The sequence below is a fragment of the Pituophis catenifer genome, unplaced genomic scaffold, assembly GCF_029215685.1.
Source record: "Pituophis catenifer annectens isolate HBS135680 unplaced genomic scaffold, rPitCat1.0.hap2 SCAF_4, whole genome shotgun sequence".
NCBI lineage: Eukaryota > Metazoa > Chordata > Lepidosauria > Squamata > Colubridae > Pituophis > Pituophis catenifer.
The window spans coordinates 90,880,971-90,899,260 of NW_027256884.1; the positions used below are offsets into that span (position 1 = coordinate 90,880,971).

The 18,290-nt window shown below is 36.2% G+C and overlaps 1 protein-coding gene across 1 annotated transcript in view; it reads right to left on the reverse strand.

The window, feature by feature from the left end:
- IGSF3 (immunoglobulin superfamily member 3) overlaps nucleotides 1-18,290 on the reverse strand; it is a 111,186-nt gene that overhangs the window by 46,278 nt on the left and 46,618 nt on the right. The window contains exons 3-6 of the mRNA XM_070943718.1: nucleotides 14,953-15,363; nucleotides 11,410-11,799; nucleotides 7,583-7,984; nucleotides 1,656-2,060 (exon numbers count right to left, since the gene is read on the reverse strand). Coding sequence (XP_070799819.1) covers nucleotides 1,656-2,060; nucleotides 7,583-7,984; nucleotides 11,410-11,799; nucleotides 14,953-15,363 — 1,608 coding nt within the window. The remainder of the gene's footprint in view (nucleotides 1-1,655; nucleotides 2,061-7,582; nucleotides 7,985-11,409; nucleotides 11,800-14,952; nucleotides 15,364-18,290) is intronic.

Genomic DNA, 18,290 nt, shown 5'->3' on the forward strand with positions numbered 1-18,290 from the left:
AAGCCCCCTCCTCTCTCTCTCACACACACAGGTCCCTCACCCTCCCAACCCTCCCAAGGCAGTCACATCCCTGTGAACTCCTGCACCCCCCGCCCCTTTCTCCTCCCGTGGCACCGACCATAGACCTCGACTGCCTGCTCCTGTGCCATGGTGGCCGCCCACCCACTCTCACCCAGGCACCGCATCAGCATAGCCCATGCTACCGAGTGCCTGCCACAGAAGCCCCAATATAAGCATCGCCATCCCAGGGCTTCCTTGGCAGGGCAGCCACCAGTGGCAGAGAGGCTTCCATGCACAGCGGGCAGTTACGGAGGCCTAGTGTGTCCAGCAGCTGGGTGCATGTCTCAACGGGGATGGCTGAGGCACTGCAGGTGTTGCTGCTGCCGCTACCACCTGTGAAGGCTCAGTGGCCCCCTGCAGCCAAGCTCAGCCACGGGCAAGGAGCTTTGGCTATGGCTGGGCCAGCCAAGCTGTGTCTGTTGGGGCTACCCTCGGCACGGTTGCCCAGCGTCTCGCTGCGCGGCACCTGGAAAGAGTAAACTGGGCCTGCGATCAGAGCGGAGAGGAGCAGGGCGGAAGGGGAGGCCTCCGGCGACTGTCACCATAGAGTGGGAAGCACACTCCCAGAGCAGCCGCTGCCCTGGCTGGGGTTTGGAAGCCACAGAGGCAGAGTTTGGGGGAGAGAAAGAAAGACTTCTGCTTTCTTTCTCTTTCCCCCTAACTCTGCCTCTGCGGCTTCCAAACCCCAGCCAGGGCAGCGGCCGCTCTGGGAGTGTGCTTCCTACTCTATGGTGATGGCTGGACCTGGACCCTGCAGGGAGAGCTGGCCCAGGCTGTGGCTTCCGTGCGGGTGCTGGTGGTGGGTGTCGGCGGCATTGGCTACGAGCTCCGAGCTCAAGGACCTGGTGCTCACCTGCTTCGCTTACATCGACATGGTGAGGCCTGGGAGCTGCACAAGCGGGGTGGGTGGGGACAGGTACTTGTGCGGCTTGGTGCCTTCAGGCTGCTTGCGTTCTACACACACACACACACCATGGGAGGGGAGGGACTTGGTGGCGGCATGCGAAGGGAGCCTCTCTCTGCTGGCCACCTGAGCACCTGATTATAGTCACCTGACTGCAGGGGTTTGCAACAGCCAGAACTTCGAGAACTGGTCATAAGCCAATTTTTTCAGCCTTTGAATTAACTTTGAATAGTCACTGAACAAATGAACATAAGCCAACACCATCTGTACTTTCAAAAAAGAGTCTGAAATACACGCTATTGCAAAAGTTGATAAACAACTCTGAACTAAGAATATAACTTCAATTCTTCTGAATATTTTACTTTTAGTTTAGGCATAACTTTCTCTGCTAATTCTAGCAGTGCTTTGGTACCCATAACAATCCTTCTACTTCCTCACAAAGGAGAAAGTGACTACTTCTCTTTAATGGTAACTTCATGGAATCTGAAACAGATTTCTGTTACATTTTTGATGGTATGTACACTCTTGAGAACACACAAATTTAAAACCTCCCATCTTCCATTGATCCAAAGGGGAAAAAAAATTTAGAAACGCAAACTTTATAAATGTTGAGTAATTTCAGGCTCTAGAATGGCAAGCTCATCTTTAAACCCTCCCATTAGATCCTTGGCAATACTGCCAATATACTTACTAGGTCGTAAGACCCTGATCTCCAATAGGTTGGAGGTTCTATCTGCCAATCGGGTCCAGCTGCTATTGTAGTTCTTCCGCCACAGCTCGGCCACACATTGGTATTTGCCTGCTTCTGTGTCACTGGCCCTGCTGATGCTCAGGCGTACATTGTTGCTGGACTCTGCTTTCTCAATGGCTGTTCGGGTTCGGAATCCAACATATCTATCGCCCCACTGAACTCCTCCATCACGAGTAAAAGTGACCAAATCATGAAATTCAGTGCTGCCAGCTGGTTGAAAACGCCAAGTCACAGATACTGGCACCCATGAAGGATAGTGTGGCTTGATAATGCATTGTAAGTCAAATGATTCATTATAGGTGACTCCAGGTGTGCGGGAGATGGCTGTAACTGCAAAACCAGCATCTGCCAAAAAAATACAATATAAAACACCACTTAAAACATTAATAAAGCTGGATTAACCTATACATGTAAAGAAACAACTAATTTTCTAACTATAATTCACAGAAAATTGCTGTAAGCATTATTTTTCTCAGTTAACATATTAAAACTCCAAAAGTTGATTTCTAGTATTACAGAAAGTAATCTCATTCCTGAAATTTAAGGAAAAAATTGAGCTGGTAGTATTAAATGGAATCGTGCTTCTTACTTAACTTTTTTTCAAATGATCTGTGATGAAGCACAATATATTTTGTTTTCAAGTACTTTCAAGTAACTTTGTCGTTACTTATAAAACTGTCTTGTACTTCTAGATGTGTTGCTTGAATCAAAAGCAGACCTCCAATGTTGGTATTTATTGTTTTTAAATCTACAATATACTCTAATATGCCACTCATGTCTGTAGATACTATGAAATCTTTTAACAGAACTCTTATATTGAAATATATAGGGTTTGATGAACTGTTGGAATAAAAATAGCCTGGTTTTAAATGTAGGAAAAATGAAAGTGATCATTGTCAATTTCATTCAACTGTGCAGGTGATTAGTAGTATCACGTTTTTGGGTATGCAGCTGGTAAGCAGATTAGCTTGGTCGCTCAACAGTAAGTCACTGGTGAAGTGGGCACAACAGCACCTGCATTTTCTGTGTCATATGATCTTTCCCATATCCCTACCACTTTCTATAGAGGGATAATTGAAAGCATCCTGTCGAATTGAATTATTCTGTGATTTGGAGATATCCCCGCAGCCTGGAACAGCTGATCGGTGGTATTCCCAGAGGCAGATCCAACCACCAATCAGCTACTCATGCTAAATCAGGCTGAGCTGAAGCTGACCAGGCTGTTGGCTGTTTGCTGCAAGGAGGCAAATTGCTGGGAGGTCAGAGGCAGAATTTTTCCTTGTTTTCCTCCCCAAAAGCTAGGTGCATTTTATAGTCCGGAGCATCTTAAAATACAGTATGTGTGTGTATATATAAAAATGAAATTCTGATTCCCCCTCTCAAAAGAATGAATGCATACACACACACACTTTTGAGAATGGGAATCAGAATTTCATTTTTTAATGTGTGCCAGTGTGTTCACAGAAAAAAGTGAGATAAGATAAAGGTTATGTTATCTTGTTCAAGATAAGATAAAGGGTATCTTATCTTTTTCTTGTTCTTATAATGTTTTTCCAGAACTGCAAAAGAACTTTTGTACACGTACATCAATCAAGTATCTCAAGGATTCTAATCCTTGAGGGCATCATTATAGCAGAGTCTAGTCTATGTAATTACAAAAAGAATAGGTCAAATTTTGGCATTAAAGCCTTTTTGGAATGTATTTAAGGATTTACAGTCAAAAAAGAGATTAAACGAAAAACTAACATTTTCCTTCTCTTTCTATATTGATTACAGTAGACAATCAGAAATAATATTGGACATAGACTTCTTATGCAATTGTTAAAAACTCACACCTAAGAGGCATTTTTTTAGTACAGAAAAAGGCTTAAATTCCTTCACACATTAGTGCCTCAGCTGAAGCCAAGAATCAGTTTTATAATGTGTTAGTGAAAGAATTATGCTTGCCCAACAGATTGCAGAAATGAATTTTCCTTATCTAGTAAACTCTCTTTTTACCACCTTTTAATAGACCTCTCAATTAAAAATAAAATTTAAAATGGAAATTCCTCTGTTTGCACTAACTTTGTACTGAAACACAGATTTTGAAATATCTGCTTTTTTTTTGTGCTTACTGATGGAATTGTGCTTGCTTGCTTTATACAAGGAAGAACATAGTACATGTAGTCTTCCCTTACAAACCACAAGTGAGGGTGGCAACTTTGTTGCTATGCACAATGTCAAGTGAGTGCACCAGACTTATGCCAGTTCCAGTGCTGTAGTTAAGCAAATTCTCGTGTCTCATTGTGGTCACATGACCACAATTTGCAATATCCTGCCAGCTTTCCCATTGGCTTTATTGGAAGCTGGTTGTGAAGATTAAAAATGGTGATCCTTCACAGTTGTATACTTAATTTTTCAGTGCTGTTATAACTTTGAGTGGTAACTGAAGAAGGCAGTCTTCTTTCAGCAGAAGTAGAGCTAGATGAAAAATAAGCATAAACATTTGCTTCTCTCCCAGTTATGAGTTTAATTTTTCTGGAAAACCCTATGGTATGCAAATAATTTCCTTATATCTCTCTAGGAATCAGAACATCATTTCATTAGAAAATCCTTAATAGTATATCCTACTGTCTTTCTCCTCTCCAGCTATCTTTGAATCTGAGTTTTACAAGATTAACAATGCTTATTTTTTTTTTATCCTCTGCCTTAATATCTTCCTCACTAGGCAAAAGAATATATTCTCAATGGCCAGCCAATCTCGCTAGCTTTAAAAATGTAATTTATTGATAAAATAGCATAGTATAGACCTGATAATTCCCATGCACAGGAGAAAACTTACATTTTGGAAAGATGCTTAATTTGAGGATAATTTTTTGGAATTAAAATTGATAAAATAAATTAATAAATTTTAACCAACTCAGAAAAGTTGAGCCTATCATTTTGGTAGCTGAATGTGAAGAATACGTACATAACCTTTTGCTGAATATGGAAGATGAGAATGCAAAATATGGTCTGATGCTTGGTATAAAAAACAGACAAAACCAACCTAATGCATAGGACTGAGATAATAGTAGAAATAACAGTTTTTGTTCCTGGTCTCAGTAATGCACAGGAATCATGATTTTATATTAGTAAAATAAATAAAACTTGTTTTTTGGGGGCAAAGGTTACACAGATATAAATAAAACAAAAATTTGTACAAAACACTATCAAGTTATACGTTATTAAAGTAGCGTCTTTCAAGACATAACAAATGGTTGCAAAAGTCAGACTATCAGAAAATCTGGATAAAGTAACACTGTTTTTTTTAACTTGGTTCTGGAGAAAACTGTTGAAAATACAGCATGGCAGTAATTATTGGACAGCAAGAAAAAACCTCCAATATTAAGTAAGGTAAAGGCAGAAAACAGACTAGAAACACCAACAATGAAGCATAAGCATAAATTTTTCGACCATAGAATGCAGAAGCAAATCTTTGAAAAAGACCCTGATAATTGAGAAAGATATAAGACAACAGGAAAAAAGACTGGCAGAAATGAGATGCTAGATATTAATGATAACAACAATGATGACAGGAAAAATGATACAGAGCATGAGCTTACCTGAAATAAAAGAAAAAGTTACTGAAGAACAATTCTGTTGTCCATCAAGTAATGAAGATTTATAAATATTAACAACTGAACTAATTTTGGACACCACAGTAAGATTAGAGTTATTCCAAAACAATACAAGCACTTACAAAGAAACAGGATAAAAAAGTGGGGGAGGTGACTTAAAATTCTGACAATCCCTGTGAGGTTGTGCAAATTACCAGACAGCCCAGCTTCCCAGTTTTTCTATGCCTGTCTAGGACTCAAAACTTAGCATTGGAGATTAAGGTAAAGGAAAACCAGCATGTGGAACAAGGATTCACCATCAGTATCTTCTAATAATTCTCACTTGTCTTTATCATCTGTCCTACCATTACAAGAGAAACTTGGGTTGGGAGTTATGTCCTTTCACACCTGCAATAAGCCTGATTTGGAAATGCAAAATCTCCTAAGAATATTCAGACAGAGAAACTACTTATGATTCCTGACAAATGTATCTTGTCTTTTTATGTACCCTGAAAGCATATGCACCACAGACAAATTTCTTGTGTGTCCAATCACACTTGGCCAATAAAGAATTCTATTCTATTCTATTCTATTCTATTCTATTCTATTCTATTCTATTCTATTCTATTCTATTCTATTCTATTCTATTCTATTCTATTCTATTCTATTCTATTCTATTCTATTCTATTCTATTATTATCTTAGATTTTAAACAAGAAAATATCACTCAAATAATTTATAAGAAACTATTTTCGCACAAATCCCATAATCACCAACACATGGCAAGGAGAATTCTACTACCACTCAAGAAAGTTCATGACCAACAAACCTGGCCCTATCAGCCACAGAAAATAAGATGGTTAACCATACCAGAATAAATAGACTATTATCTATTTTTAAAACAAATTTCCATATCTTTCCCCATGTACACTAGCAAGCAATTGTGATATATGTGCTTAAAAGAACTACGAGTCATTATAACATTTTTCTTTGCTCCAGAGCTTGTTATCTTTAACAATTATTTTAAGCATTTAAGAGTAATGTATATTGTTTGGCGCATAAAAAGAGAAAAATGAAGGTTTACCGGGTTATTTTCCCCAGAAGATTAAAACAGATGATGCAAAAATGATAACACAGCATTTTACATTAACAACCTGTATAGTTACTAAATGATTTGGGGACAAACATTTTTTTTTTTTTTAATTTGATTTATATGCCGCCCTTCTCCGAAGACTCAGGGCGGCTTACAATGTGCTCAGCAATAGCCTTCATCCTTTTGTATATTTATACAAAGTCAGCTTATTGCCCCCACAAACTGGGTCCTCATTTCACCTACCTTAGAAAGGATGGAAGGCTGAGTCAACCTTGAGCCTTGGCGAGATTCGAACCCTGCAGTAATTGCAGGCAGCTGGTCTTAAGCAGCTTAATAACAGGGTGCTTTAAACCCTTGTACTACCAAGGCTCTTGTTGTAACAATAAAATGAAAGATTTTTATATATGTTGCCTTAAACTCCTTAGAGTAGGGGGGTCAAACACTTGTCATCATGGCGGCGTCACGGGACATATCGGAACTTCCCCCCCCTTGCTAAACCAGGCGGGGGTGGGGCCAGAATGTGACGCATCCAGCCCACGGGCCACGACACCCTGCCTTAGAGGAAGGGAGGATTTAAATGCAGTAATAAATAAACTATCTTTTCACTCCCTTCTTGATCTTTAAGGGGCATGCTTGGAGGTTATTAGCCATTCTAGGTAGACCAGATCCAAGAAATCAACTCCACAGGAAGGCTAAAACTGCTTATATTGAGACTGGCTACAATAAAAGAATCTTGCAACTCCAATTATGTTGTATTTCCTCTGCCTACTAATAGTTCAGTGAATTAGGGAAATATCTGTCTAAGCTACTTCCAAATCTTATTTAGCTTTTGCAGATTTTAAATATGCTTCAGCCCTTTTTTATTGGCACCAACTTCTATTTCTCTACCAAAATCTTATATCTTACTTTCTTTATTCTATAATCTGCAAAAGTGGAATGTGCAAGAATGAAAACTAAATTTGATTTCACTGCAATGGTATTAAGTCAAAGCAATTATTATCATAGTTAATATTAGTTTTCATATATGCAATCAATTTCTCTTTTAAATTCCCTTATAAAACATTGAAAGTCACAATATAACAGCATATTTTTAACCACCCCAAGGCCAAATATAAAGTTTTGGGGGAATGTTTATTAGGTACCTCTGACTTAAGCCGAGGACTGTAATGTATTAACTGGTGGCACTTTTATACTCACCTAGTGCAGTGATAGCTACTGCTGAGCCATTATGCCGCTCTCCAATCATCTGCCACTCCCCATCCAGCCTACGTGTCCATTCTGTAATACGACACTCATAATGGCCCTCATCTGCCTTGATGCTGTTAAAGATCTCAAGTGTGAAGGATCCAGGCCGTATCTGCTCCATTTGGATCCCCCCATAGCTACTGCGCTCGACATAAGAAGGACCAGGACGAAGGGTTCCATCCCGGTCAAGTTGTATAATGTCACTGCGACGGTTCTGCTTATCCACAAGTTGCCAAGTGACAGATAATCGGTTTTGGGGTCTAAACCCAGAGCGGACAGTGCAACCAAATCTCAGGCTCTCCCCTTCTAGAACGTTTGTGGCATTGTTGGATACTTCTATTGAAATATTGGTTTCTGCAGTAAAGGAGAACATATGTGATTACAATCAGGACTATGTGGGATATCCCATACATGCATATTTCTTCCTACAGAAATACAACATGTGACCCAACAATAAGAGGATATATTTGGAAAATTATTTCAAAATTGAGCTAATTGAAAAAAAAATCACTTTAATGTTGTAAGCAGCTTTTATTTTTTATTATCCCCCAGTAGTACATATCAGGGAATAATCAAAAGTAATGGAAAGAAGTAGCTAATAAAATAAATCTTTGGATTTATTTTATTCTTATTATTAAGTAAAAGAATTGTACAATATTTGTCCTGCATCTTCTACTTCTCTTTTTAATCACTTGAGGTAAAATGAATCCATCTTACGAACATCCTTACTACTTGAGTTAAGAATGGCAAGTGCATGAACTTGTTTAAACCAGTCAGCACAACTCCTGCTTTTCCACAGTTCACTGGGTTTTAAAATGTTCAAGTTACAATAGAAAAGATATTTCTTCCCTTTTCGAACTCCAGATTTTTTTGCCCTGCAGGAATCCTATTTTTTCCACTGCAAACAAAGACCTGAAAAGTGGGCTAAAGGGGAGTAAGTGAAAAAAAGAATGAAGCTAAGGGAGGTATTCAGTTCTGTTTACCAATGAGAGACAATTTTATCAACTGTTTTAGGAAAGGATATGTAATAAAACAAAATACCAAAAGCTTGTTATTGTTTTTCACTGTTGTATAAATTTATTCTTTTTTAAGAATAATACAGAAAGAATGGGATAGGATAGAAATTAGTGTGTACTGCTTCTGTGGTATTTTTCAATAAAAAAACAAACAAACCATTTTCTAAAACATTCTATCTCTATTCTAATCATTTTATTTACTTGTCAATGTTTGTGTCCATCTTGTGTAAGTTATCAGATATAATTTCCATTCATATAACATCCAGATTCAGACTACAGTGATAATTGGAAGCATTATTTCAAATACTGAATAAATCAGTGAATATATACCCTGCTTCCCCCAAAATAAGACATCCCCTGATAATAAGTCCAATTGGGCTTTTGAGCACATGGCAATAAGGCCAAGCGCTTATTTCAGGGTTCAAAAAAATATAAGACAGAGTCTTATTTTCGGGGAAACACGGTACATACTAAATCTCTATAAAACTGATACTATATTTTTAAGATAGCTAGATAGCTGGATGGATGGATGGATGATAGATAGATAGATAGATAGATAGATAGATAGATAGATAGATGATAGATAGATAGAAAGATAGACGGACAGAATGTGTGTATGTGAGACCAACTTACAAATACCATTGTTAACTAAGGAAATACTATATTACTGCTATAAATGTTTCATCAGTTATGAGAAAGGAGCAAAATAAAATGCATATCATCTCTATAGCAGTTTTAGAATAAGACAATCCAAATCAACTTGAAATACGTGGAACACAGCAATTACTTGAAACTAGTTTTTTGGAATATAAGAAGGTTTTCAGGGAAGTACATATTGTACCTTCAAATTCTCTGAAATTCTGAAAAGATCAAACTTAGTTTTATTTACTAATCTCGTTATAATCAGGGAAAAAAGCCAAAGCATCAGAAAAGGAACCAGAGGAAGAGTCTGATTTGGATCCAAAGAAAGATATGATGCTTGTGACTTAAGGTCAAGTTCTATGTCAAGTTCCAAAGAGAATCTTTCTTCTATACATATTTCAGAAATTAAGTTCGGGAGACATGTGAAAGGAATGGAAGATGGGAGTTCAATAATTAATTAATCAGCCCCAACCTAAAGACCTTAAGAATACAATAACCTTATTAACCAGACCAATAGGTCATCAAGTCCAACATACCCTAAGACAGGGGTCAATAGATGCATCCAGGAATTTACACAAGTTCAGATGACTCTTTTCCATTATTACACAAGTCTGAGATAATTCTAATTCGCTTCCAATGTTTGCTTGGGAGGGCAGTATAAGTCTTCAGTTCTTTAAAAACAATATAGCACGCAGGCGCAAAAATACTTTTTGTATGTACTAAAGTATATGCTACAATCTGAAATATTTTTTCTGAAGCATGGATCACTCTGCAAATAAATATATAATTTGATGGTACAAAGCACTATTATACAAGTAGTCCTCAGTTAATAACCATTATTAGGACCAGCAACTCCACTGCTAAGCAATGGGATTGTAAAGAAAAAAAAACACGTGACTGCACTGACCTAGGACAGCAGTTTGGCAATTCCAGTTGTGGTTGTTAAGCGATCCCTGTGAGAGGGATCTAGTGGACATTCACTTAAATATGAGCCAGCAGTGTGCTGCAGCTGCCAAAAAAGCCAACACAGTTCTAAGTTGCATTAACAGAAGGATGGAATCAAGATCATGTGAAGTGTTAGTACCACTTTATAATGCCTTGGTAAGAACACATTTGGAATATTGCATCCAGTTTTGGTTGCCACAATATAAAAAAGATGCTGAGACTCTAGAAAGAATGCAGAGAAGAGCAACAAAGATGATTAGGGGACTGGAGGCTAAAATATATGAAGAATAGTTGCAGGAATTGGTTATGTCTAGTTTAAAGGACATAGGGTTGAAAAGGACTAGGGGTGACATGATAGCAGTATTCCAATATCTAAGGGGTTGCCACAAAGAAGAGGGGGAGTGTCAACCTATTCTCCAAAGCACCTGAAGGTAGGACAAGAAGCAATGGATGGAAATTAATCAAGGAGAGAACCAACATAGAACTAAAGAAAAAATTCCTGATAGAACAATTATAATCAGTGGAACAACTTGTCTCCAGAAGTTGTGGGTGCTCCAACACTAGAGATTTTTAAGAAAAGCTTGGACAACCATTTAGGCTTTCATGCTTGAGCAGGGGTTTAGACTAGAAGACCTTCAAGGTCCCTTCCAACTCTATTATTCTGTTATTCATGCATGGACACTGAATGTTATGTCATTATGCTAATTATTGCCGATTTCCCCATTAACTTTGCTTGTGGGAAGCTGGTAGTGAAAGTCAGAAATGGCAATCTTGTAACTGCAGGATGCTGTGACTGTTATAATTGCACACCAGGTGCCAAGTATCCAAATTGTGATTACCTGACTGTAGGGATACTGCGATAGTTACAACTTTAAAGACTAGCCATAAGTCTTCTCATTCACAGCCATGGGTAACCTTTAAATGGTTACTGAATGTGTGGTTCCTAAGCGATGTCTACCTGATTTATGAATTTATTTGCTATAAAATGTTTGGAGTTTTGTGGGTAAAGTAGCATATACATTTTTTTCAGTTAAATGAATCTAAGATGCTCTACAAACTGTTCTCAACAGAAGCAAAGAAATCAGCCAATTAGCTGCTTGTGTCATAATCATCATAAATCTGCCCAGGTCCCAGAAACCCACACAATCAATAGGAGCAAAGAAGATTTATGCTTACTAAGAGGCAGCACTGTAATAGGTGTGTTCTTTGGCCGTTTGCTTTCTCCATCAATAAATTCACCAGTTGTCGTCTTCAACCGCTCTGTCACTCGACAGTTATATTTGCCGCTGTCTTCCAATCGGAGTCGGTAGATTTTTAGGATATAGATGCTGTCACTCTCTTTGGCCACTTTCAGTTGTCCCAAGGCTTCTCTCTGGGCAAACTCATTGTTAAGGACTGGCACAGCATTAGCACCAAAAGTAGCAATGAGAGAACTATTAAAGGCCCAAGAGATGGAGAAATACCTCTTGGCAACATTTTGTACTTCCAAAATGCATCTAAACTCCACAGGTTCACCCACTATGTATGTCCGCTTCTCTGTTTCTAGTCGAACGTTGATATCCATATCTAAAAGAAACAGAACAAACAATACGTACACATACACACATACAAACCAATGAAACTGTGTCACAGCCCTATACAAACATGAAAGAGCTAACAAGCTTAGATAATGTTAAGAAATTATTATTTGAGAATTGTTTTGAACATACTATGTGTATTAACAATTGTGTCTCTTCCTGTATTTTAACTTCATCTCCAAAAGCTATGTTTTTGTTTTCTCTTACATCTTTCTTATGTATAGGAAAGCACAAAAACTATATACGTGGTGCAATTAGATACTAATTTTCTGCAAAATAATCATTTGCTAGCTACTTTCATGCTAACGGATTGAAGAACTATACCAATTTAGATTATATCAATTCAAGAATTGAATTGTATACTATTTTAAAAGAGCTTTTATAAGCAATGTTCTCTACTTCAAAATTTTGGCTTGTTACATAAGTAAACAGTTTGTATGAATTTATGTACTAAATATATCAAAGACTAGAAACAACTGCTGTAATTCTTTTATTCTAAGTAAACAATTCCTACCAAAACTACTGACTGATGGGCCAAAAAGAGGACATCACCATTCAAAAAGGACCACAACATAGGACAACAGCAACAGAGGGTGAAACATAGCTTAGTAAAGGCACTGAAAAGAGTAATGAACATTTTATATGAATATTAAGATATTTTCATTTATATGAAAAACAATCAGAATTTTTTTTAATGAAACCTTTAATATATAGAAGCTGGGATTAATTTAAAGGGAAAAAAGGTGTATGTCCAATGTACAGTAAATAATACTCCCCATTTTGTAGGTTTTCATAAACTGTGAACATAAATTTAAATACCCTAGCCTAAAGCAAGGCAGTATATTTTGTAACATGATGAGGAACCTGAGGCTTATCAGATGTTTTGGATTCCAATAGCAATTAGCTCCTGAGGTCCTAAGCTATAAACCTGCTAGCAAACTATTAAAGGGCTTTTGCAAGCATCATGAATTAGCATCAACCAGAGTTAGTCTATCTTAAACACTCTCTTTGCTTTTACTTAATATAGCCATTGTTATATCAAATCAGCAGTTAGCTAACACCTACTTTGACACTTACCAGAGGAAGCTAAAGAAATGCTCCAGTTAAAGGAAGTGTTAGTGTAGCTGACCACTGTGGCTTTGTAATTGCTGCAATTTTTGTAATTTTTGCAAGTGAGCTGATTACTGGAACAAGGAAGGTAAAATGGCATTTAGCTGAAGCTGTGGTCAAGAATGCCCAGGTGAAAGTGCAAAGGTAAAAAGTTCATCACTAATGTGTTAAAAAACACACTCAGAACTAGAGAGCATAGCTAAGTAATTCCTCCTCCTGTTTATTATGGACTATTAGCCTAAATTGTTCAAGTCTTCAATAAATCAAGAACAAATGATGAACTATCAGGAAATTATAATGTGCATACAGATATGGTTTAATGGTATAAAACAGCTTGTTAAATATCAGCAAACTTGCTTGATTTGAACTTGGATCCCAAGCATTATTTCTGCACAAGCAGAAATAGATCCCAAGCATCGATTTCTATTAGAAATAGTTTCTATTTCTAATAGAAATAGCGTTGAACCCCAATTTTTTTCTCAGAATGATAACTGGCTCAAATTGTGCTGGGTAAAATGAACCCAGTATTAGGCTAGGACTAGGTCATCACCCAACCAATTATTAAGAAATTGTGGAAGTTATAATCCAAAACATTTGAAGAATCAAGTTGTATTCTAATTTTACTATAAATCAAAAATAATGATTCTATCCTTGATATAACATATTCACACTAGTCAGGTTTATATATACTTGCACTGCCAAATCATTTTCTATAAAACTTTCTCTAAAGAACTACATTTTTTTTTTCAGTCAAACAAAATCTCTTATAGCATTCTTGCTAATCATTTTAGTGCTAGAACACCTTTAGCTGAAGAGTATTTTTTGGATATAAAAAAATGTAAAAATAAACTTCATTCCCAACAGTAACGCTCACAGAAATTTCTAAGGGGCTTCTGATCAGATGGTGATACAATAATATTGTAGAAATGGAAGGCCAAATGAATTCCTTTTCTAAGTAGTACCAGAGAGGAATTAGTTTAGGTGAAATGTGAAGATGTGAAATTCCAGTTACAAAGAGAACAAAACAAAAGTCAGGAGAAGAACAAAATAAAAGGGAAAGAGAACAAAAGAATACTATAAAGACAGTGCTGAGGAGATTAGGAGTACTGTTACTAAACTCTGGCTTATAGCTTATAAAATGAAAAATATTTTAACCACCTTGATATACATACAACACCAAGAGGTTAAATTAAATTCACACGTTGATGCTGTAGCTAAAGCCACTGTCAAAGCAAGGATTCAATTCTATATTGGCAATTATGGAGAGAAGAACAATAGACGGGCTATTATTTTGCTACATTCACTCATATGAACATCTTTCTTGTCAACAGTTGCTCAAATTACTTTTTTTGAAATAAAGGAACCAATAGCCATATGATAAAGACTCTTTAAACACATCCCAGATAAACTAAATCATCAAATCTGTAAATAATGGAACAATGAAAGAACAGATTATTTGATGCACTAACAATTAAGATAAATCATTCTATACCAGTATAAGAATGTCGGATTTGGTTTCAAGTTTTCACCTGCATCTGCTAACTAAATGATTTATCAATCAATCAATCAATCAATCAATGATGTATTTAAAAAGTGAAATTTGGAACTATTAAGTTGTAATCCAAATGTTAAAAGTACAGCAGTTGCTATATATACACATATGTATATACAATCATATACATGTACATACATTTTGAGAGATTGTTAAATCTCATTAGATTTAGGCATTGTCACTAATATTCTTGTGAGAATCTGGGGAGGGGAGAATCAAAATTTATGAGACTTTGTAATCATATGAGATTCATTTAAAATTTTAAAATATGTATAGGTTTTATGTTTCCAACCACTGCTTTATGAAACAGCCCTCAAAAGCTTTTGGTAGCGATATAGTGGTCAACATAATGGAAGGAGGCAAAGTCTCTGAAGCTCGTCCTAATAAAATTATTTTGTCTATCTTGAATCCCCTGATGCCAAAACCGAAATCATGAGAGTACATGCTGTGAGAGAGGTAAAAAGAAATTGGTACACTAACCAGTTCCTTCCACATAGACCATAGTGCTCTCCGATTGCTTGCGTGTCACAGCGTACCAAGTACCATCAGGGTCCTGAATCCATTCAGCTGCTTCACAATAAAACTCGCCTTCATCAGAGGACTGAAGATTGTAGATAGTAAGCTTAGATTGAGTCTCGCCCACTTTATCAAGACGGACATCTCCACTTGCATGGCGTTGGGTGTATTCACTTCCTGCACGCAGTACAAAGTCTTTGCTGAGAGAAATAACTTCCACAAGAGGCTCATCTACTTTCTGACGATACCAGGCAATGGAAATGTGGCTGTGCTGTTCAGTATTCTTGGTAATCTCACACTTTAACTCCAGAGAATCATGTTGTACCTTCTTTAGAGTCTGGGTTTCCGAAGTTACTCGTAGGGAGTCAGGAATAACTGCAGTGGAGAGATGAAAGAAAAGAATATAAATAAATAAATAAATAAATAAATAAATAAATAAATAAATAAATAAATAAATAAATAAATAAATAATAAAAAATAAAAAATAATAAATAAATAAATAAATAAATAAATAAATATATTGAGAATATTTGCTGTGTTTGATCATGCAGAGCAGCATTAGTTGATCTGAAAAGCAGATTCTGCACCTGCAGGAAAACACTAGAAGGATAAAGGCGATGAAGAAGATATTCATAGTTGTATTTATGTTCCTACCAATATTGCAGAGTAGATTAAATAAAAATGAGAAACAATAGTATTGTTACTTTTTATAGTATAGAAAGCAAAGCCCGTGAAGGTCATTTCTAATAGATTATGGACATCTGTATCCAATTTAAGCCTGTTAAATCAGTTGGCTCTTGGTAGGAATACATTCTTTTCTGATCCAAAGACTATACTTTTCCTTTCCTGCTTAATTTATGCATTTATTTATTTATTTTATATTTTTTTATTAAATTTCTACGCCGGCCATCTCGCCATTAGATGACTTTAGGCAGCTTAATTGAGAGCAAAAAATATTGCGACCAGGAGAAAAAAGTAGGCATGAGTGAAAAATAATTGTGCCTCCTAATTTCATTTATATTTAAAACCAATTAACGAATAAATATAGTAACATGGTTACTCAGAAGGTAATTAATAAGCTATCACATTAAAAACTACAATTTTGTGACAATTTTGTGTGCAAGCTATTTAGGGGCTGCAGGTGGTCCCCGGCTGTGCATGACTGAGATCTTTATTTCATTACCAAACATATAGAAATCTGTAATAGGAATAGGAAACACTTTTGCTAAAATTCTGAAGACCAAAACTAAAAGAACTGTATTTAGAGAGATTGCTACAGTTTGGTTTAGCATGTGACAGCTTCTTACTACAATATCACTTAATTTTTCAGAAGAATTTTTCCAATCGATATCTTTACCAAGATTATTTAATTTACCGTCCAGATCAGACTATATCATTTCCACTTCATCCATTCTTTTCCTTCTCCTCAGCTATATTTTAATTTTTTTTCAAATGCAATTAAAAATATACATACTTTTAAATATTTATTTTATGTTATTTAACCATCCTATAAATTTCATTATTGGTACTAACTGCTCAGACCTTCCTAAGGAATTATTTCTGGAGTTTATACGTGTGTTTCTTTGGCATTACACTATCAGTAATCTTTGTCCCAAAACACTATGATTATCATTTTATTTACTTTTCTTTTATAAATTAATAGTATCTGCAAATAAAATTAAGGTATAGAACTTAGAGGCAGTCTTTTTCTTATGAGGATAAAAAAACAAATGCGTAGTCTTCCAACTTAACGGCTTAATTAGCTTTAGAAGCAATATGTAAATACTTTTCCAAATGCTGTTTTATATGCAATGACTTTAAAGCACTTATTAATTTATTGTATTCAAATTAAACTAAAATTAACCAAGTGATATATCTAAATGGATGGGATTTGGAATAATGAAGACCAAATTATGATTTTGAATTTGCATGCTCTTTGATGCTCTGAGCTTAGTTGTTTTCTCGCAAAACCAATCTAAAAATCTGCCTATGTCTTCTTCAATTTGCAAAGTCCAAGGATTTATCATAGAGAGAGCTTGGTCTCGTGCAAAGTTGTCAAACTCGCCGCGTCATGTTGCCGTCACGTGACGTTTTGCAATGTTTTTCTCTCAGCCCAACCCATCTCCCAGGGTTGTTGTTGTGAAGAAAATAGGAAGATGGTGTGTTGGATATATTGTATATGAGTTATTTGTAAAATAATAAAGATGGGATACAAACAAACAAACAAATCAAACATCACCTCAATACAAGTTGCCCTTCTAACAGTAATGCTATAATGTGATTTTCAGTGAAACTGTCAGGAAAACCAATGCTGAAATCAGAGTTAATTCTACCATGGAAGCAGGATGACATTATTGTTCCCTCTCTACAGTCTTGCCTCACAGAAGAACACAGGTCAACATGGAGCACACAGACACAGAGGCACACAAACCCAAAGGCTCTGTGAAAATGATGTATCACAAAAACCCAATAATCACTATTTACATTAAACTTTAACATAACAGATGATGAAAATACAGCCTTGCATGTATCTTTAAATATGTATATACAACTTTAAATATGCATATAAGCAGGTTACTGAAACAAGATATCTCTATTTAAAAGAATTTCTTAAAGATTAACAATTTGTTAAAACTAATTAACAAATTTTTTCATTAATTTCTTATAGTTACCATTGTAGTAAATTATGAATAAAACGGAAGTTCATTCATTTTGCATGTTACTTTGAATAAAAAGTTATTTGAATTATTTCAAATAACATAATTTGACCCTTACATCATAATTAGCTAAGCATAAATGCTTCAAGACCAGGGGCAATTGCTTTAATTATCTGTTCAGTTCCTGATTCATGCTTTTTAAATATCTACTAAATTGTTATATACATACATACACATACATACATACATACCTTGTTGATAGGTACTTTATGACTACAAGTTCTCCTTTTGTAAAAGCATATTCATTGTCATAGCAATTTTAACAAATTTTGGGAACTACAAACCTGAAAGGATTGGGAACTACAAGCTTAGGGTAGTTACAGAACATAACTAGTGTTCATTTCCTGCTATGGCTCCCAGAATCCCTTTTGGAATACACAGAACAAAACATAAACAAAAAAGCCCAAACAAATAAGGAAAGGGGAGTGGATTTTAAGAAACAAAAGCAGAACTTTTAAGCCTTTAATCATTTGGCTATCTCTCATTATATCTATTTAGTAGCGTGGCCTCACTCATTTTAGGTGGGTGATTCTAGATATTTGCAATAGTGGCAAATATCTGGAGCTCAGGATGTGTAGGATGAGG